The sequence below is a fragment of the Manacus vitellinus genome, unplaced genomic scaffold (genome assembly GCF_001715985.3).
Source record: "Manacus vitellinus isolate BGI_N305 unplaced genomic scaffold, ASM171598v3 scaffold_6_pilon, whole genome shotgun sequence".
In the NCBI taxonomy this organism is placed as follows: Eukaryota; Metazoa; Chordata; class Aves; order Passeriformes; family Pipridae; genus Manacus; species Manacus vitellinus.
In genome coordinates this window covers 40,012,071-40,033,380 of record NW_021940750.1, presented here as the reverse complement: position 1 = coordinate 40,033,380, position 21,310 = coordinate 40,012,071, and the positions used below count along the sequence as shown (strand labels likewise).

Sequence of the window (21,310 nt, the reverse complement as noted above, 5' to 3'; positions counted from 1 at the left end):
AGGATGCATGGTTTTCCAATCTGAACCCTTCCCCTTCTCCCTTGTTTCACTGATGTGGTTTTTAAGGCTGCAGGAGCAGTCAGATCCTTCCTTTCCTTGTGTTTGAACAGTTTTTTCTTGCTTTTTGAGCCAGAATTGGGGAGGGTTGTTGCTGTCGCCATGTCTGTGGGTTTTAGAGTGGGTGGTGGGAGAACCTGTCACCACAGGTGGAGCTGATCCCACCAGGGTGCTGCCACTGATGTGACTGGGTTAAAACAGGGTTTATTTAGAAAAAAACCACCACCACAGCAACAATCTGCTTAAGTGAACAGTCTTCTTGCCTCAGCAACCAGAGCCTCTCCTTTTGAAAGCAAGGGAAATGGGAATTGAATGCATAGCTTGGAGTTAATCAGTAAACGCCAACCTCTTGAATATAAGAGGCAACAATTTATTATGTCTGTACACAACAAAAGCTTAAAAAGCTGAGCTCCCTGCTAGGGCAGCTCGAGTGCAATCTGATGGGGCTGTGAGGAGGTGGTGAACAACTACCTGCATGCAGATGGCTCAGGAATGCTGTCCAGTGGGTGGGAGTGGTTTTTGCAGGAGGCTGAGGAATAGAAATGGTGGGATTTCAGAATAGGTTTCCCTCTGCTTATAGGGTGAGCAAGGAGATAAGCTCAAACTGCAGAGGAGCTCAACAGTGCTTCTCCAAAATGTAGAAAGCCAGCATTCACCAGTCCAGGGTGCTCCAAAGGGGGAAGCCTTCCAAGGGTGAGACAAATATAATGTGCAGGTTTGGAATTAGTGAGAATTCAGGGCTCTGAGTAGCCTTTTGTTCCCTTCTTTAATCTCCTGCTGGCTCCCAAGAAGATTGACAGCAGGAATAGTGAACATTAGCACAGCTCACTTCAGAGGCACAAATCCAACAAAATTGGCACTCGAGCTCCTTGTTAACACTCCTGTTCGAGGCTCAAGCCTCAAGTGCTGTGGCTGGTTCTGTGTGCTGTGTTGTAGTGCAATCAAAATACACCCTTTAAAAAATGTTTATCCTTTGGAAGGCTGCGGTTTAAGGGCAGCCAGTGCGGAGTATTCATCCTTCTTGACTGAAATAGTTTCACTTTTTTGGATTGAATCTAAACACAATCGACAACTTAATATCCCCCCTGTCAGTGATTCATGCCTTGATGTGACGTTAACAGATTGGTTAAGTCAACATAGTTGTAGTAAGTGGTGCTTTATTAAGATGACAAGTAGAGCTTTTTAGTTTATTCAGCAGTAAAGAGACTGTTTAGCCTGAACTAGGAAGATGACAATCTGCATTTTTTGCATGTTTGCTGTGAATTAAGTTGGAGTCTGGGCTGACTTCTGTGATAAGGGTGCTAGAGAGGCTTATGCACTGTCAGGGTTGCTAATGCTCCTCCTGGCAATGTAGTTTAAAAGTTGAAACCACTCCTAACGAAGCCGATGCCGACCGCGTCTTTTCTTCTGTAGTTTCCGTTCTTTCCGTTTATCTTCACAGATGGAGTCTCTCTTCCTTGACTGTCCTTGTAAACCTCATCATACATGTCCACTAATCCAGTGTGTGCAGTAATTGTCAGTAATCTTACTCCCTTTGCAGTCCATGTGCACTGGGTTAATCCGTGGGACAGACAGATGAAATCTGTGTGTGTGAGGGGAGACTGAGTTTTCTTTGTTACTGTTTTGCAGCTGAAAACGCAGCTAAACGAAACACTATCAAAACTCAAAGTTGATCAAAACGAGAGACAGAAGGTGGCTGGTGACTTGCCCAAGGTAAGCAGAGACCCTTAACAGTTGCAGATAGAAATTTTATCAAAAACTCTCAAGATCTGTAGTTTTCCCATGCTGGAAAAGGTGATTTGAGCAGCTTGAGGGAACTGCCTTCCTGGTGGGGTGTCTTGCTCTACTGTGACTGTGGGTGTAAGAGCAAGATACCTGCATGTCTGTAGAAATGATAAAACTGCAACCAACAGCTCTGTTTAATTATCCTTCCTGAAAGACTCCCTTGTTCATGATAATTTTATGCCAGTGGGAACAAGCGGTGATTTGGGGCTGACAAATAATTCTTTATTTAAAAGAAACCCAGCCTAACAAAAAGCTCATCCCACAGCCCTCCACCCACAGCACAGCCTGAGGCTTTTAAATCCAGTTTCAAGTGGCAGAGGGTTACAAGTTGGTTTACAAGCCATCAGCCCATTGACATGTGGTTACACATCAACTATAACCCAGGAGACTCCAAATCTTAGAAGTTAGTTCTGTGCAAGTGTGATCAGACAAGCAGGTGGGTTTCCTCTGCTCTTCCTCAATGACTGCTCTTAGGAGATGGATTGGAGTGGACAACCTTTAAGCATGAGAGGTCTCAGTGCTGTCTGTCACCCCAGAAACAAAGCTCTCATGGAAAGTTGATAAATGGAGACAAGAACAGCCTGTGGAGTGGCTGGGCTCTGGCTCCAGACTCTGGAACACCTTGTTTCCTTCAGCATAGTATGGAAATTGGGATGAGTTCTTGCAAGACTGGAGTGGGGAATGCTGTTGGTGGGGCATGCCTTGTCCTGGGGCAGGGATAGGTGATCACAAAAGCAGTGCCAGGAGGTGAGAAGCTACAGGAAACCTGCTCTAATAAGGAATTTAAAATTTTGCTCAGGACAAATTACGTTGGGTGTTGACATGTGAAGTGAGCTGTGCTGGTGTTCATGGTATATTCTACATAAGTACACATCTATGATTAGGATTTTTGAGACCTGCCTGCACTCCTACTCTTGCAAAAAAAATGTTGCTGCACAATTTTTACCTAATAACTTGACATGAGACTCTTAAAGCTTCCCTGTAGAATTGCTCTCAGATGCAGGCAGGCTGACATGCAACATGCTGATTGTAAGGAGACATGTCAGTCTTGGCAAATGTGTTGGTCCCTTGAGCAAATCTGGCATAAAACAGATTTCCTCCTGAACAGTGATTTCCTGTGTCTCTGGTGCTCTCGGGGAGACTGGGGGGGTTGCTTTTCAGGCTTTGCTAATTGTTGTGCCTTCCCCGTTTTTTTCCTTTCTTCTTTTCTTTTTTAACTTCCTTTTTTTTTTTTTTTCCTTTACAGGCCCAGGAGTCTTTGGCAGCTCTTGAGAGAGAAATTGGAAAAGTTTTTGGGGATGCCAATGTTATTGAAAACAGCGACGTTTGCACAGAGTCGGTGAGTGTTTCTTTGAGCTCAGGGGCAACACAAATCCCATGCAAAGAGGGAACTTTGGGAAGTGAGGTCCAGCAAAGGAACAGGTTGTGTGCTGCTGGTGGGGAAATTAGGGCTTAATGAAGCTTCCAGTCCTTGCCAGGGTGGTGTCCTAGAGCTGTATCCTAAGGATGCATTGGGAGTTCTGCTCTCATCTGGATTGTGACCCCTTTCCTGTGGCTCAAATCTGCGAGGAGGAAGAGGAGAGATTCTCTACATAAAGTCTGGGCTTTTGATGGGTTCTTGATTTGGTGTGGGCAACAGTGGGAAGATCCCCAGACTTGTCCCTCCAAGAAGGGAAAGGGGAAGCTAAAAATAAATCTGCTGATGGCTTAAAATACTCACTGCTGGGTTGGCCCTTGCTGACATCTGTAACACCAGAGAGAGGCAGTTCTGCATGACCCATAACACCAAGACAGAGGTTGTCTCTTGCTAGAACGTGGTTCCTTCTGACCAGAATTCAACTTCAGCTGGTCCTGGCTCCTGGGAATTCGTGTTGGCCTTGATGTGGTCCAGCAGTAAAATTTTACTTTCCTGAGCTTCAGGAAGGAACAGACCTGAACTCTGCCTTGTGCTGTGGGTGGGTGACTCTCCAGACTGCTGTTGCTCCTATATCCTCCAGCAGTGGCAGTGCAGTTTTAGGGTGTGGAATTTGGTGGATTCTCTCTGGGGTGGCCTTTTTTCATGCTTGGATGATTAGTATATTGATCCTAAAAAGGCACCACCTGTAGAGGTGATGGAGCTGTGGCTTTTTCACTGGCGTTCTCCATCTCTGAAAACAAGAGCTTTTACACCAGCTTCAAAATAGCTTCGAAACAGCTTTCCAGGAGGCACTTGGGAAGGGGAAGGCTAAAGCAGATGCTCTCCCAGCACGTTTTACACAGCTAAGTGGTGTCAGTGGAACTCATTACCCGTTTCCTTCTGATGGATAGAGTGGAAGGAAACGCTGTCGTCTGAGGGGGAGAGGAGCGTTTGCTGATAGGACAAATAATTTATATCGACTCCTTTTAGCTGCTGAAAGTAAGTGGCTTCATCAGCTGCAGGAGGAAGCTCTGGGTCCTCTGAGGAGTACTGTGGGAAAGCCTTTGTAGTCATTAGCAGGAATGAAATGGCTTTTCCAGAGTAATCAGTTGATGCTGATGGACTTTTGTGTCGGCTCACTGTGTTCAAGCCAGGGTTGCAGCTGTGAGGCCTTGGATGTCCCAACCCTGTGAGCTCATTCCCAGGAGGATAGTAGGTCTGCTGAGCCCTTCAGCAGAAGATGAGGGGATTTTGGTGACAATCAGGTGCTCTGTGTCCAGCAGGCTGGAGAGAATCCCTCAAACCAATCCCAGCTCTGCTGTGCCTTTATGGCTTATCCGTGTGGTACATGGGAACAGCGATGCCATCAGCCATGGCACGTGTGGCTGGTGACTCTGGTGAGCCCTCCTGGGCCAGGTGTCATTACATGTGCCCTGTGGTGCCCCAGATGTGCTCGTTTGACTTAATTGCTTTAGCCTTAACTCACGTAACCCCTCTGGCTCTTGCACTGCTTCTCTTCCTTCTCTTCAGCTCTTGTGGGCACGTTGTGGATTTTCTGGCAGGTTTTCTGCCAGAATATCCATGGCTTTATTCTGAAGAGGAGTGTGGAAAAACAGTCCTAACAAACCTGTAATTAAGCCTTCATTAGTAAAAATACATTAATTGTCTAAGCAGCGCTCTTGACAGGTAGCCATTGGCAGAGGCTGGAATTAGAACATTTACTTTATCTTTTCTCCAAGCCTTTTATGCTGCCTTTTTGGTTTTGATTTTTTTTTTTTTTGAGGGGGGGAGAAAAGGAAACTGTCTCCCCAGAAGCCTAAAAACCCAGCTGAAAATAGCTCTGAGATCAAAAAAGAAAGTCTTCCAGCCACTTCCACCTAGCAACAGTGCCTCTTTTTTTATGAAGGACCTGAAAACACGTGCTCGAAAATGAGCATATTTGTTCCTTCTGGGTACTGGAACCAGCCCACAAAATTGAGAAATGATACTTGCATAAACCCTCAAACACACTCAGAGTGTTTTCTTTAGACTCCTTTTCTTTCAATTTAAAAATAGACCATTTGGGTTTTCTAATCAGCTGCTTTGTCACTTATGGGACCAGCTGATGACTAAAGGGGGCCTTTTAGTGTGCTTTAAGGAAGTCATTTAAATTCAGCAGCTTGCTTAGGCACTGAGCTTATTTTGAGGCTTATATGAATTCTAACATGCTTCTCCTCCCCAAATCTCAGTGTAAAACATTCCATCATTGGAAACTGGAAATGCCATATGTGTGGAACAGTGGAGGGGAATCTGTCCAGACGGTTCAGCACTTGTCTTGGCTACTGAGTCTGTGATCACAGGGCCTTCCCCACTGCTATCCTTTTTCTCTCTTCATCTCCATATCCCAAAAAGATGGAATCATAGAACCCCAGAATGGTTTGGGTTGGAAGGGACCATAAAGCTCATCTAGTTCCAAACCCCCTGTCACAGGCAGGGACACCTTCCACTATCCAAGGTTGTTTCAAGCCCCATCCAAACTGACCTTGAACACTTCCAGGGAAGGAACATCCACGCTTCTCTGGGCAACCTGTGCCAGTGTCTCGCTACCCTCACAGGGAATGATTTCTTCCATATATTTAACCTAAATTTCTCCTCTTTCCCTTGAGTCATGGCAAGCAGGGGCCTGGGGCACAGCAGTGGCTGCTCCACTGGGAGCTACTCAGGATTGGCCCCAGGAGGGTTGGGGATGTGTCTATAATTTATGAGTAAACACTGCCTGAGATTAGTGAGATCACAAAAGAAGCGAGAGGGAGTAAGGGAGGGAAAAGCTCTTCCCAGAGATGGGGCTGAGAGTGGACTGAGAGGCTCCTTCGTTGCCTGTGGTTCCAGTGCTAATGCACAGGCACCCTCATCCCTGGCAATGTTGGTCAGTGCTGGATTCATTTGTCTGCTGGGCTGCTAATTGCCTTTGCCTTTCTGCTCCTGTCTGGATGAGATCACTAAGCCAAGTCTCAGCCTCGGCAGACCTGATCTTCAACAGGGGTAAAACAGGCTAAGGCTACCCTAACACAGATCCCAATGATTTTTTACAGTAGGAGATGTTCACCAGTTGTATTCAGTAAGAGCTTTGTTTTGTTCCTGTGTCTGAGCCCGGAGTCATTTCTGTAACAGTGCAGGTGCTTGAGTTTGATTTACTGCTCACTCTGCATTTCCAGCCAAATGGGAGCAGGGAAAATGGCTCTCTCTGAACTCCCTCTAATTTCCCTGGAACTCTGGGGAGAGATTTGCAACCACATAATGCATCAGTCTCATTCTGGTGGTAGCACTGGTTCAGTCAGAGCGGGGTTGGCCGACGCTGAGCGCCTGGAAACGCCTCCGTGCTCCTGTTGGGAACTGGGTACCTCTGCATTGCTGACACCAAGGCAGAGCTGCTTATTTTGAGCTGTTAAATTTCCAGGAAAAGCTCTCCTGCAGGTTATCTGCATGTCTGTGTTCTGAGCTGAGTGAGGAGCAAGCAAGGTGTGTTTTGGATGTGGAGTGCTCGGTGCGTCTCTGGAGGAGTTAATCAATAAAGGCAATAAAACAGGGATTACACAGCACTGTTGGCTCCAGCAAGGCTGACAGTCAGGGAGGCAGGAGGGGAAGAGTCCATCTTGAGTTGTGACACTTCCTGATTAATAAACTGTTGAACTCCTGGAAAAATAAAAAAGGGATTTATTTTTGTTGAAAAACGCACGCTCAGCACTTTCATTTCAGCACAGGAAACCAGCTTTTCGGCTCGTGGTAGCTTTCCTTTTTCCTTTTCTGTTTTGACTGGTGCCTAGACTGCTTTGTTAAGCCTTCATCCAAGTCACTGGCAAGTGGGCATTTCCCAGGGGCTCAGAGCAGGGGGTGAATCCATGGGATAGCTGGTGGGCAGCAGCCCATGTCCTGAGCCTGAGCAGGAGCTGTGTGGGTGGGGAAGGGTGTGTGTCTCCAGCTGCTCCACATGGTGTTCCACAGCTGGAGCTGCCCTGTGCTTGGGTATTACATACTGCTGAGGACACCATCCCACAGATCCTCAATCAGACCCCCTCCTTGGTGGTCCAGGAGCCTTGTTGTTCCAGCTGTGGAGTCAGAAATCATCCCTCCCCCTGGGTGCACCCCAGCCTGTGTTACAAACCATGTGCTCCCATCTGTGGGGGGATTCAGCCAGGCTTGTGGGGATGTGGGGTAATAACCTCTGAGGCTGGGTCAGCTGTGGATACAAGCACAATTCCTGGAAGCAGCGGGATGGGAGCTGGAGGTCAGCAATGCTCTCACTGGCATTCTCTGCATGCAGGTAATTCCCTGGAACAGGAAAGGGCTTCTTGACTTTGAACCATGTTGTCATTAAACGTGGCCATAACCCTCTGACTTACAAGAATTGTTCCCATCTGCACAACGAGTTTGTAATTTTATACAGAGGATCTAATTCTAGGCTTTTGTGGTAATTAGATTGTAAATGAGTTTTTAATGATTTCTTTTTTTCCCCTTCTTCCAGGAATTGACTGATAAAAGACTAAATGTGGCGGTGAATCTTAACCAGGATGTAGGTCATCTCAAGAAGCTGCTCGTGTCAATAAGCCAAATGCTGGCAAAGGGATGAGAACACTACCAGAGAGCAGGTGGGTGCAGCCAGCTGAGCTGGTGGGTGGCTGTTGGGAAGGCCACTGGTCTGTGGTGGTGGGACCTTGTTCAAATTTAACAAGTCTGGTGTCAAAATATGAGGCTTTTCGGAATAATATCACGGAATCGTTGAATTATTGAGGTTGGAAAAGCCCTGTAAGACCATCGAGTCCAACCTCTAAACCAGCACTGCCAAGGCCACCACTAAACCATATCATACCAAGTGCCACATCCACACATCTTTTAAATCCCTCCAGGAATGGTGATTCCAGCACTGCCTTGCTGTTCCAAAGCCTGACCCTGACAACGCTTTCAGTGAAAAATTTTTTCCTCATATCTAATTTAAATTCTGTGTGCAAATCATAAAAAGCTTCTGGTAGGCCCTGGATTTGTTCCTCCACGGATCCACACATCAGTTAGCTGAGACTAATCTTGTATCCCCCTCCCTTTTGCTACCTGCTGCTTCATGCAGCAAGTCACCTGAAGTTTTGTGCTCCCAGAGTCTGTGCCTTTTTTCCCTCATCCCAGCAAACTGTCTGCACTTCCATGCTCTGATTGCTTTGGGATGGAGGATATTAAAGTAACCCACTGGGCTTTCCCTGAGCTACCAGCACTGGCTCGCAGTGGTCAGGGGGATATGAGTATCCTGGAGCATCAGTCTGGCATGAACTCTTCATCCAATGACAGACACATGGACAAGGCTTTTATTTTCAAATACAGCCAGTTTGGAAACATAGGCCTTTGTGGTTGGCTGCATCATGCTGGTAAACTTCTTAAATGTCAAGTCTGGATAAACTCTACATTAACCTTCCTCAGGCAGCTCATGCAGGTTGTGGTCCAGGTCTTAATGTGAAGTGTTTGGGTTGAGAGGGAGCAAGGCCTTGGTGCTGAATGAGCTGCTACAAGGAGTGTCACAGCTCCCTCTCACCTGCTGAGGATGGGGACTTGTTTTATTCCTGATTTAGGTTTTTTTTATGCTCCTACTGCTGTGACACAGCACTGACAGCAGAGCTGGTCTTGAGGGTGATGGGGTTCAGGGTGGGATGAGCCTAGTCTTACAGGACTCCTTATAGGATGGGCTTGGTGCAGGTGGGAGGAAGGGGCTTCCTGCACCTTGACTCTGCTCTGGGAGCCTGTTCTTGCTCAGCCTCCACCATCCTGGCTTGTTCCTCTGAGATTCGTGTTGGCCAACGCCAACAAAATGCTGTCAAGGTGTGGGTTTGTTTGGAAACTGCTCCTCTGATGTGGTGTTTTTGTTTCTCTTGCAGAGTGAAGTCACGGGGGAATCGTTAATTTGAGGATAGCAGAAGGCATTGTATTATATTTTGCCAAATTAAAGCCTTATTTATGTTTTCACCCTTTCTACTTCGTCAGAAACACTGAACAGAGTTTTGTCTTTTCTAATCCTTGTTAGACTACTGATTTAAAGAAAAAAACCCAACTCTGTAGACACCTCCAGAGTTTAGTTTTATAATAAAAACAAACCTGTTTGGATAATTAGACCTTTACATTCCTGGAGAGACAGTAAACACATAATCTTTTGTCTTATTTTGCTCAATAAAACTTGTTCAGAAAACTCCAACGTGGTAAAGTCACCAGTGGGATATGACATTTTAATACTGATGTTGTACACTGTTTTACTTAATTACATTTTTGGGATTAGCTGCCTCTGACTTCAACCTCAAGTAAACACTCCTTTTTTTTTTTTTTTTTTTTTTTTGGTTGCTAATGTAATCAGTTTTTGTAATGGTGTCAGCAAATAAAGGGATGCTATTATTCAAGGTGTTCCTGCTCTCTTCTTTTAAGTGAATGTGGATGACTCAGGTGAGGTTTCCACCTCTCCCCTCCCCGAAATGAGCATCAGGCTGCACCCAATGTACTTTGTTTTTGGGCAGAGGAGGAGCCACCAGCTTGAGAAGAGGCAAACTGGGGAGCTTGCCAACTGCAGAGCAAGTTTTTGCTTTAAAGAAAAGGTACTGAGGTTTTGAAAAATGCAAGAAATCCCCAGCAAGACATCATGCAAAGTGTGGTTCTGTTGTGTTATCTTTGGGAAAAATCAGGGAGTACAAGGGAGAGAAATAGTCAGAAACACTGGATTTTGTGGCAAATCCATGTGCAGAGTGTCTCCATTTGCCCTGAATCTGCCTCCTGGATGGGAGTCTGTGGTGGAAGGAGTTTTGGGAGGGGGGATTGGGTGCTTTGTTGCCTTGTTGTTTGTTGGGAACAAATCTGGGGAGAGAGTTTGATAGGACAGGGATTCTCCTGGGAGTGTGGGGAGATCAGGGGCCCTCCTGCTTTGGGATTTTTACTTCAATGGGCAAGGTGAGAGGTGGTTGCTTGGTTCTTGAGAACACTTGAGGACATGATTTTCTGTGAGAAGGCAATAAAATAGGGGTCAAAATGAGTTAATTGTAGAGGTAAAACAATTCAAACTGCTCACCCTGAGCTGTTCACACTCTGTGCCTTTTTTTGTTTTGGTTACTGTTTTGGCCCTTTGTCACCCACCCCCTTTGACCAGACAGGAGATGAAGAAATGTCTTCCTTACATGGACCCAGTGGTTTCCTGGATGATGCAAGTCCTGCTGAGAGCTGTGAAGTAGCTCAGAAAAGGGAGAGAAAACTGAAAAACCTGGTTTCTTCACAAAAGCAGCTACCCTTGGGTTCCAGCTGTGGCCATTAAGCTGTCATGGAGATGTTATTTCATGGAATTAAATGCTATTAGTCTAACTTTTACAGGTGGCTTGATGCAGAAAGCATTTCTAGTGCCAGGGGCACCCTCTGCAACTAGATCCAAAGGAAAACCTGAACCCTGGAGAGTCTCTGCACTTGCTCAGGTTGTGGACAGAGGCTGGTCCTTTGGCAGGTGTCCAGACACCTATTTTGGGGGGGGTAATTAGAGTTTGATGGATCCTTGCAGGTCTGACTGTTTTAAAACAATTTAGGAGTGTAACCCAGGAGCTTCAGTGATGGTGGTTTGGGCAGGGGGTGTTGTGGTGATACTCTGGTTGCATTCCTACCCCTCTGGAGAGTCCCAGCTCCTCTGAAGCTGTCACTTGGTAAAATGCATGGCCATGGAGGCAGGGTCTTGCTGGGGGAAGCAGACCTGAGTCTATGCTCCTGTGTCTGTGTCCTGGTGTGTGCTTGGGTGGAAACTCAGCCTTCCTCTGGATCAGACACTCTCCTCTGGCTCCTCTGTGTGTCTGGATCTCAGCTGTGGGTTTTGCTCCTCTCCCTTCCCCTTATGGATAAGGGCACTGGGAATCTTCACAAGGAGCTGTTTCCCATCCTCCTTGGGCTCACCAGTTAACAATTATCCCAGTGTATTTGGATAACTAGGGGTGCTCAGAGCCTTCCTGACTTGGGCATTCCCACTTGGAGAACGTGCAGAAATAGGCACCAGGGAATCCCCTTCATTGTGAGCCTCTTTCCCTGTGTGCAGTTGCTCTCCAAGGCCCTGGGAAAGCTGGTGGTAAGACACAGATTGTCCAGGTACCAAGCAGAGCAGGTTGATTGTGGATGCCTTATCCCTGGAAGTGTTCAAGGCCATGTTGGACAGGGCTTGGAGCAACCTGGTCTAGTGGAAGGTGTCCCTGCCCATGGCAGGGGGTTGGAATGAGATCCCTTCCAACCCAAATCATTCTGTGATTCACCTGTGTCTGTCCTCCCTGTGGTGCTGTGAAGGCAGAGCAGGTTGAGGAGCTGCTGTGTTATTCCTGTGCCTCCCTCTCCAGGAGCTTGGCACAGGTAATGTCCCAGTGAGAACTGGGATCTACCTGTAAAGCAATGTCTTTTTTTCCTTGAAAAGGTGGGTTTTTATATGCTGGTGATTCCTTGCTCAAGGAAGAAATGCTCCTGGAAGGGACAGCAGTGCCTGGAGATGCTCTGGGTGCCGCCTTTGGAGGAGCAAAGACAGTGTGAGTGTGGAGATGGAAACCTGGCTGTATCTCCAGGCTCTTGATTTTCTGTGGATTAAGCTGCAGAGCAGGGGGTGAAGGTGCTGCTGCAGTGCTCACTTTAAAAAGGGGAGAGATTTGCAGTGTCATTCCCTTTCTCTCTTGGCAGGAATTCTCCCTGGAGAGGACGGGAGACCTTTCGTTTTGAAATCTAAGTGCAGGGTTTTATTTTGCTTTGGGAGATGTACAGAGGTGTTAAAGGCAGCTGTGAAAAGATCCCCTGAAAAGCCCAGCTGAGCAAACCCTAATCCCCTCCCAGAAGGGTGAGGAAGGGTTAGGCTGGTTCCCCAGGAGCAGCAGGAAGAGGGATGGATGCTGTTTCACCTCTGTGTCCTCTCCAGCCCTCGATGAAATGCGGCTGCTGGCAGTCGCCTCTCAGATTTGGAAGGCTTTGCTGCACCAGTTTGGTCACTGAGAAATCCCTCCTGCTCTGAGCATCTGCTGAGAGAAAATGGAATGGAGAAAAAAAAAAAGCAAAAACGTGTGTGGAGCTGATTCATCAGTGCAAAGGTAGAGCTGGTGCTTGGCGTGTTCCCAGTGCTGTGAGCTCCTGGTTCTCCGCAGAGCTCCGGCCCTTGGTTCCCAGCCAGGCCGGGAGCCGTGGCAGGAGGCAGGTTGGTCTCTGCCCGCGCTAGAGGGAGACAATAGCTAATGGATACAGGGATGCTTTTCTTGGAAAAAGCCCAAAGTGGGATGTTCAGCTGCTGGCAACGGATTTTTGTTATTATTATTTGTTTTTTTAGAGGTGACTTGCGCCAGGAGAATCTGCGCCGTCACCCGAGCGATGCGGTGCTGGGCGCTTCCTGATCGAGCCTTTTTCCTGTACAAAACTGGCTCCTCTGGCTTTCTGTTCGTTAGCAACCCCTTCCAAATGGAAATGAGAAGTGCAGGGGAAGGCTCTGAGCTGTCTGGCTGCTCTCACTGAAGTTGTGCTGCCTCTTCTGCGTCCCCCAGCACAGCCCTCCCACCCTTTCCCGGCTGTATCCAGCAGACGGGAGCAGCAGGTTGTTTATCCAGTGGCTGCCGTTGGGGTTTCTCAGGCAGTGACTCACCCAGCTATTTATTATTGTGATTAAAAAAAGAAAGCTCGTGCAACTTTAATTCAAGGCCAAATAATTCAAGTGATTTTGCCAAAAAAACCCCTTTGCAAGGACAGAGCTGTGTGTTCTCCCCAGGGCTCTTGGGGGTCCCCGTGTCCCCCCATGTCCCCTTTGTTCCATGTGATCCTGGCTTTTTGCACTCTCAGCGATGTTTGCAGTCAGCTGTGGGTTTCCTTGAATCACTTGGTGGTCACTGAGGATCTTGTCAGGCTGATTTTGGCAAGGCTCTGCCTTTTGCCTCAGACTTGGGGGGCTCTTCTGCAGATCTTGGTGGAAGCTGTGAATGGGAACAGCTGCTGGAATTTCCTTATGGAACATCCAGAAGGTGAGAGACACCATGTTTCTGGCAGACCTCAAGGTTAAACATCATCTTCAAGCAAACTCTTCTCTGTGGGGCCAGTCTGTGCTTGTGCCCTGGCTGGAGAGCAAAGGTCTTGGGAAGAAAGTCTCTGGTGATGCTATGGGATGAGAAGTCTTCAAAAGTTTTAAAGGGAAATGGAGAAGACTACTGCTTTTCCAGCATTCAAATTTTCTTTCACCTCCTTTTGGGAGATATAGCTTGCTCTGACAAATCCCTGTGGATCCCCTGTCAGCTCTGCCTGGGCAGTGGCTGTGGGGGAGCGATGGGCAAGGGTTGCTCCTTGGGAACAAGTTTAACCAAGTGTCTTTATGGGGGATATTTTCTCTCTCAAACTTGCTGAAAGTAAGGCTGGACTAGCTCCTGAAGGCACAAATGATGCTGGTTTTTGTTGAGAGCTTTGCCTGTCACAGGGGCAGGATTAGAGTCAGAGAAGAGGACTTAGCTGGTCAGACCTTCATCTGGATGTTGTCCTCTGTGAGACTGCCAAAGCAAACCAGTCAGTAAAAGCCTTGTGGAGTTTCCCAAGTTTATGTGAGAGGCCAGGAGTACAGGGACAACCCATGGGAATGCCAAGACTTGCTTGGGTGATCAGTGGGGGAGGTTGCCTGTGGTGTGGCCTCTTCCAAAACCTACCTCTCCTCATTCATTCCCTGAACCAAGTGCCTGTCACCAAACCAGTGACAAAACTTTGGTGAGGGGTTGGTACCACAGGCATCCTTGGTCTTGGCAGCTGGGAAAAGAATCATGCCAGCCTGATGGAGTGGTTTGGTTTATTGTTTTTTCTTTTCCTTCCCCAAACCCTCTGTCTCCTCAGCAGCCCTGAACATTTTCCTCTCTGAGCCCATCTCCACCCTTCACGGAGAGGAGGGATGATCTGCTGCTGTGTGTCCATGCTGGTGTGCAGCACTGGGACACTTCACCTCTGCTTCAGGAGGTGTCCAGGAGAAACCATGGTCCCCCCAGGGTGGATCGAGTGTGGTGTGACCCAGGTCTGTACGAAAGACCGGTTCGGTTTCCGTGTTTTAAATTTCCAGGTTTCTGTTTCTCCAAGCATAAGTCTGGGAGGGTTGCTGAGGCTGCTGCTGCAGGTGACCCTGCTTTGATCTCCCCTGTGTTTGGGATGGGGGCTGGTTGTGCTTTCGGCCCATGCATCCCCAGCACAACCTGCACGTGGCTCCTCGGTGGCTCTTCGCGGCTTCCTGCGGGGACGCTTCTATTTTTGGAGCGGTTGCACCTAAAAATACATCTTCAGGCTCCTGGGAAAGCTGGCTCTGCATCACTGAGGAGCTAATTAAACTGGGGGAAACGCAGGCCCTCGAGCAGGGCTTGTTCCGTGTCACTGAAAATGGTTTTTAGGTTGTTTTTTTTTTCTTTCTTTTTGCAGTGATCCACGTTCTTCTTGCACCCCGTGGGCAAGGACTGGACATTTACCCTTTCTCTGAGGGAAGGGCAGGCTCACATCCCAGGAGTTTGGGCATTAATGCCTGTTTTTGTGCAGCTGTGTCCCCCCTCAAACCCCAAAGTTCAGCTTCAGCCCCACTGTGACCATCGCAAGGCCCCCTGAGCAGCACTGGCCACAGCCCCCTCGATGGACAAGGGATGGGGGCTGGGCAAACAGCTTGGGCTAAATAAATTTCATCCTATTCCTTTCTAGAGATTTAGGGTTAATATCCAACTCAGATGTGCCAAATGGGGTCCCACTGGGTTTGGATCTCCAGCCTGGCCATCAGCAATTCTTCATATTAACAAAACCACTGTCAGATGTGGCCACGGGTCCTGTTTGTGTTGCTGTGGGACTGAAAGCCATGAGGTGGATGGATGCCCAGGAAAATTCATGGGCTTTTACCCTTGTGGTGTTCTCACAGGACCCCTTTGGGTAAAAACACCCATCACCACCTCAACCAGCCTTAAAGCACAGAAAAGAAAGACCCAGAGCCCATTTCAGAGCTCATATTCAGAGCCAACGTGTTTCTGCAGCACATTAATGCTGCCTGGGGCCATTCCTTGAAGACCTGATCTCTTGCTTAAGCAAATAGGCTCCTCCTAATCCAACCCCATTGAAAACAACCTGAGCTGCATCAGGTTTGGGATATAATTCTTTAAAATCAATAAATATTGCAGGAACAGAGGGGAGTGGGTCTGTATCAGCAATGCTGGTCCTGGCTGGTCATTATTAATTCAATGGATGCAGTTTTGAATTGGCTGAGGAAGCACAACAGCCCAAATTTTAAGTGCTGCTTCCCCCCGCCCCCACATTGCTGAGATGTTTTGCTGGATCCTCAGCAAGTCCAAATGAGATGCCCAGGCTTCACCCAGGTGTTAAATATGGCAAAAAATAGCTGCTTTTGCAAATGTCTCATTCTGTGTCCTCAGTCCCTGCTTTTATAAAGCTGTGTACAGCAGGAGTTTGATTCCCAAACGGTCAGTTGTCCTTTCTAGGATATCTGTGCTAAATATCCAGCTTTTGGGCTCCTGTGATGGGGTGACAGTCTTGGATTAAGGAGGCTCTGCAACCTGCTGGCTGCACTGACAGCAGTAGGATCTGTCCAGCGAGGCATTTCTTGCCTTCAGCATCATGTTTCCCCAGCTGAAATAAGGAGAAACTGATACCTCTCTCCTTTCAAAGTGCTTTAGAAACTCGATGAGGAAAACCAGTAAGAGCAACCTGTTGTTGGTTTGGGGGGAGGGAACCCATCTCCTTTCTTTAGTAAGTGTTTGCAGGGAAAAAGCCTGAAAACGGGACTCTCGGAGAACAGAAACTTTTAAATATCACAGAATCACAACATGGTTTGGGTTGGAAGGGCAGCCTGGTCTGGTGGAAGGTGTCCCTGTCCATGGCAGGGGTTTGGAACTGGATGATCTTTAAGGTCCCTTCCAACCCAAACCATTCCACGATCCTATGAGTGCTAGTTCCTAAATTGCAGTTAATCTTGCCCGATGATGCCAAAATCCAAGCACAATTTTTTTTTTCCCTCGCCTTTTGCTCAAAATCCATGTTACAGGCTCATCTTTTACTAACTAAATCCACATTTCAGCATGAGCCTTTGCCATCCTCTTGGTTCTCCAGGCCCTGTAGCCAGCAATACTCTGCTGTAACAGCAACCAGCATTAACACAAGGGCTACTCTTAATTACAGGAGCTGCTGTTTATCTCCCCAGCCCTGTTTGCTGCTGACAAAAGCCCGCTCAGGAGGGGGGTCTCTTGTTAATAAGCTGCGTGTGCGCCCCAGCAGTGAGATATTGATGTATTTTTAATAAACACTCTCCTTTTAAGGGCCACATGTATTCTGGGCTAATCCTCTCATTACAAGATTGCAGGGCGGCTCGCGAGGCCGGCCTGGCAAAGCTGGGTTTCACATTCATCTCTGGCTGCGTTAGATCTTGTACTTCCTGAAGGGGAGAGATGATGAGGGTAATAAAGGCTGGCTGTGCTAATTATTGTCATCCTTGAAGTTTAGAGGATGGAGGTGCAGCGCCTCAATTAAGGAAAACGGGGAGCGATAACCCGATAATAGGAAAACCTTCCGTTAATCAGTCCCTCTGGAAAGGGGAGGCTCCACTGGTGTTTATCCCTGTCCATCTTTCATTAGGGTGCAATAATAGGGAGAGAAATGGGGATTAAGTGTTGGGGGCAAGCTGCAGCAGTGGGAGGGAGGTGATGGCAGCAAAGACTTGTCCTTGGCAGAAACCCTTCCAGCGAGGGCATCGCTCTGTGTCGGGGCGGGTGTAGCAGGGAGGACATGGGGCCACATCCTAAGCTGGAGCAAACCTGGAATTAGTGGGATGGAAAGGCACATTAAACCCTCCTGTCTGCTGTTTACCTTGCTCTCTCCCACCTGGGTCGCATGGACTTTAGTTTTGTTAAAATCCGACTAAAATATTCCGTTACCATTTGCTCAGCGGCCGCATAAAAAAGGCTCTGTGTACACTGTGAGCGAGGGGCATCTCAGGAAAGGCTGAGATTAAAGCAGCTAAGCTTACATAGACCAGCAACCACACAGGCTTTGAACCGCTGCATCCTGATTTTACTCCATGTTTTCCACTCACTTAAATGTTTTTCCTATTTTCGTCGTTTTTCTCCCATGAAAAAAAAAACCACCTCTTCTTTCATGTGAAACCTCCGAGTCTTTTCTTGTTACTGCTGACTTGGGAGAACGAGGCATCCTGGAGGTAGGAAGACTTTTAAATCAGGTTGGTACTTGGTGGAATAAAACATTCCTGACTCTGTGCATGTGGTTTTCCTTTCTGTGGTGGCTCTGGATGAATCCCACGTCAGCACCACGACTGCACAATTTCTTACCTCTGTCTCCCCCCAGCCAGAGTGTGGACACTTAACCAAGAGCATCTTAATTAATATCCTGAAATATTTACACATTGCACAGAGCAATGGTACAGGTCTGGGGTGTGTGTGCCACCAGTTCTCTGCAGGTTTGGATGGTTCCAATCTCTTCCTATCCAGCTTTAAGCTCCTTGGCTGCCAGATGTGGGAGCAAGTGGTGAAGGCAGCTGTGGCTTTGCAGGAGTTTTCTGCCTGCAGGGTCAGGTCTGCTCTCAGTGGCTTGGAGCTGCAAGGTGAGACAAACATCAGCCTGGTCATCTGCAGCAGCCTGGAAGGGAATCTGGGGACGTGTGAGTTGTCCCTCACCACTCTCCAGAGGTGGGTGTTGCTCTCTTTGGCCTTTTCCAGTTGTTTTAATGATGAGGGTGGAGACTTTCCTCATCAGCAGCTGGAGATACATTGTACCCAGGGGATGCTACAACACCTGCCTCCACAGAGCTTATTTTGGGGGGCTGGGACATGCTGCCACTCACGAGTAGGGTGGTCCCCCTCATCCTCTCGGCTTGGGATGCTGTTGTGGGGGGAACCTTGGGCTGGAAAACCATGTTTGGGGGTGGCTGCTGATGTGGTCTGTGTGTGCACCCAAAGGTGATGCTGCTGGGTGTTGGTGATGCTCTGAGAGCTTTCACTCCATCGCTGCTGCATCTGGGGGGGCAGCACAAATCCTTTGTGGCTGCAGGGGTGGGATTTTGGCTGCTCTCTGGTGTTTTTTTTTTTTTTTCATTCCTCTCCCAGTCAAGGAGGGAGCCTGCAGGGGAAGGATTGCCTCCTGTTCTTTTCTGGGGACGCTTAGCACTGGAGGAGGAGGTGGCAATGGAAATGACTCATCTGTCTAGCAGGTCCCTTCTCCCCTTCAGCGCTGCTCCCACGCGGGAAGGTGGTGGTTCTCCTCCCCCCTCCCTAGTCAGGGGAAACAATAAGGCTGTCCTGGCCTGTTCCCTCTGGCAGCAGGAAGCCCTGTTGGTTTTCAGAGAAGCCTTCAGGTTGGAACCCTTCACTGGGGGCACTGTGGCCTTTCAGTGCCATCACACAACTCCCAGCCCTGGGGGGTTTGTGCTTTTGTGCTTCACCTAAGGGAAAATAAAAGGGTTTTTTGGGAAAGGTGAGGAACAGTGCCCTGCAACCCCCTTGTCCCTCTCCAGCAGCCCAGGGGCTGGGCAGGGTGTAGTGATGCTCTCCCAGCTGCTGGAGATCTGCAACACAGGATGTCCTGAACCATATGTGCTTTCCATGTATTTCATAACCATCCATGGGCTTATCCAGTCCCCCCTGGAGCTCACTTAACTGTGGCGTGTCCCGAGGCAAAGAGATCCACTGATTTAACACACGCACTCGCAGGGATCCATCTTCAAATCCTTCTGGCCTTGTGTTTGCAACTCCCAAACGTGAGCAAAGCCCTTAAAGCCTGCAAGATTTGTTCCAGGAATTCCTGGCGTGTTTCCGCAGCTCCTGGGAACCGATTTCATATTTTGTACAAATGTTCCCCCGGCCCCTGTGAGCAGAAGGCGAGCGAGCGGCTCGTGCAGCAGCTGTTGGTGTCACAGCTGATTTTAGCCCCAAATTTGGCAGCTCTAAGCGAATGAGCAGAGCCTGCCCAAAGGTTTCAGCTGCACCATCCCTCCCAGCAGCAGGGTTTGATTTTTCCTTGGGTTCAGGCACCGGAATGTGTCCCAGGAGTCGGAAGCAGGTTGTCTTTTGCAGACACCAGGAAATCATCCTCGGCATCTCCTCAGGGCTCACGTGTGCTGCTCCAGTGAAGTGTCCCAGTGATTACAGGTGCTGGGTGAAGCAGCTTTGGATGCTTTTCATAAGCTATTGAGAGCCTTCCAAAGGTCCACGTGTGGGAAGAGATGCAACAGGATGGGTGATGCCACAGCTGGTCCAGAGATGCTTGGCTTTGGGAGAAGCTGAGCCTGTTTCTTCATGTTCCTCCACATCTTTAGGACAGGTGGTTTTCCCACGAGGGTTTTGGGTAAAGAAGTGTCTCTGATTTTGGAGGAGTGTGGGAGAGGGCAGGGGCTAGAAGGGGAGGCTTGTGGCAGTGTCAGGTGGTGCAATTGTCTGGTTTGGACTCAGGGAAGGGGAGTAAGGGGGTCTTTCCTTCAAATGCTGACCAGCAGTGGTTTTCCTTGTCCTCGTCCTGGAATTTGGCAGCACATTGTGCTGTGACCCATGGCAGATGAGACAGGAGGGGTGTGGTGGTCTCTGTGGGGGGACTGGGGCTACAAGGTGGCTTGATGGAAACTTGAGCCCTGCTCAACTCCAGTGATGCCCAGTACCTTCTCGCTCAGGGTACTGTGAGAGGTGCTCTTGGCTTTTGCTTTCCTTTGATTTTCTCAGGAATTTCTTTGGTGTGACCCCAGCTCCACGTGAATATAATATTTCTACCCCCAGTGATGGCCTCTCTCCTTCAGCTTAGCCCCAGAATTCAAGACACAAGCTGGTGCCTCCCACTTTGCCCTCCCCACCTTGTTTTCAGAGGGGTCCTGCAGATGCTGCTGAGGCCTCCTGGGGCTCTGCTTGTGATGGGCAGGAGCTGATGAGTCTGTGGCAGTTTTGTGGGGCCAGGGGATTGTGTTGGGCGTGGGGGGCTTGGTCCTGCTGCTGTGTGGTGTGCCCAGAGGGGCTGGAGCAATGTCTGGAGCGGAGATCTGCTTTTGTACATCAAAGTGGGTGATGCTGGGCACATCCAGTCTTCCTCCTCCTCTCCTTCCTTCTCTTCCTTGTCCTCCTGCAATGTGGAGCTGCCTTCTCCCACCTTCAGGCCCCTGCTCCCATGCAGGACACTGGTGAGAGTAGATGTTTTATCAGCAGGACCAATCCCACTTCCATGTGTGGAATGGGCTGTGCTGGTACCAACACCCTCCTGGAAAGTTGCTCCAAATCCAGGGTCCTCAATGACAACTGGGTTTCCTGGCCAGTGCCACCAATGGCTCAAGGCCTACAGGAGCCAGTGTCTGCCAATGCCTTGGCAGCATCCAGGCTGCTTTTTAGCTCCAGGAAGACGTGACCTTGCCAGAGGTTTGGGATTAAAGAGAAACTCCAGCCCATCCACACGTGGAGGAGCCCCACCAACACCATGAGAGCACGGGCCACAGTGATCTTCCTGCATCCACCCATCCATCCATCCATCCATCCACCCATCCATCCATCCATCCATCCATCCATCCATGTGCTTGCAGCTCTTCCTCCAGCCCCAGTACCCTCTGGCCTTTTGGCTTTGCTGTGCCGATATTAATCTCTAGATTATTTTTTTTTTTGGAGGGGGGGGTGCTATTTATGAAGTGTAGCTCGAACTAAAAAGCCTATTGTGGCAAATAGTAGGCTTCTTGTGTGGCATCCCTGAATAGGAGGGGTGTTATCCCGTCCCCATGACAACGAGCATTTGAATTAAGAGCCGTCTACTCGGAACAATTTGCCGTCACATGGCTCGGAGGAAACACTTTGAAACCCTTGTAGTCTTTTCAATAGGCTTGATTGTTGGCGTCTCCCAAACTTAATCATTAGCAGGGCTCTGCAACAGATAATTACTGTGCCTTGCATTTTTCTGCCCCCGCACGTGACCGGCGCAATCCCGGGACGCGGCTCCTTCTCCTCCCGTAGGAGGCGGATGAGGGAAGTGGGTGACGGATTTTGGGCCGCCCCGAAACATTTGGGCAGCGGCCCCAGGCGCCGAGGGATGGATGGTTTGCAG

The 21,310-nt window shown here is 48.7% G+C and overlaps 1 protein-coding gene across 8 annotated transcripts in view; it reads left to right on the top strand.

Moving 5' to 3' along the window:
* KTN1 (kinectin 1) overlaps positions 1-9,550 on the top strand; it is a 53,222-nt gene extending 43,672 nt beyond the window's left edge. For all 8 annotated transcript variants that reach the window (XM_029964166.1, XM_018082717.1, XM_018082710.1 and 5 more), the window contains 4 exons: positions 1,687-1,770; positions 3,089-3,181; positions 7,740-7,863; positions 9,133-9,550. In XM_029964166.1, coding sequence (XP_029820026.1) covers positions 1,687-1,770; positions 3,089-3,181; positions 7,740-7,844 — 282 coding nt within the window. In that variant the 3' untranslated portion in view covers positions 7,845-7,863; positions 9,133-9,550. The remainder of the gene's footprint in view (positions 1-1,686; positions 1,771-3,088; positions 3,182-7,739; positions 7,864-9,132) is intronic.
* Positions 9,551-21,310: the final 11,760 nt, after the last annotated feature.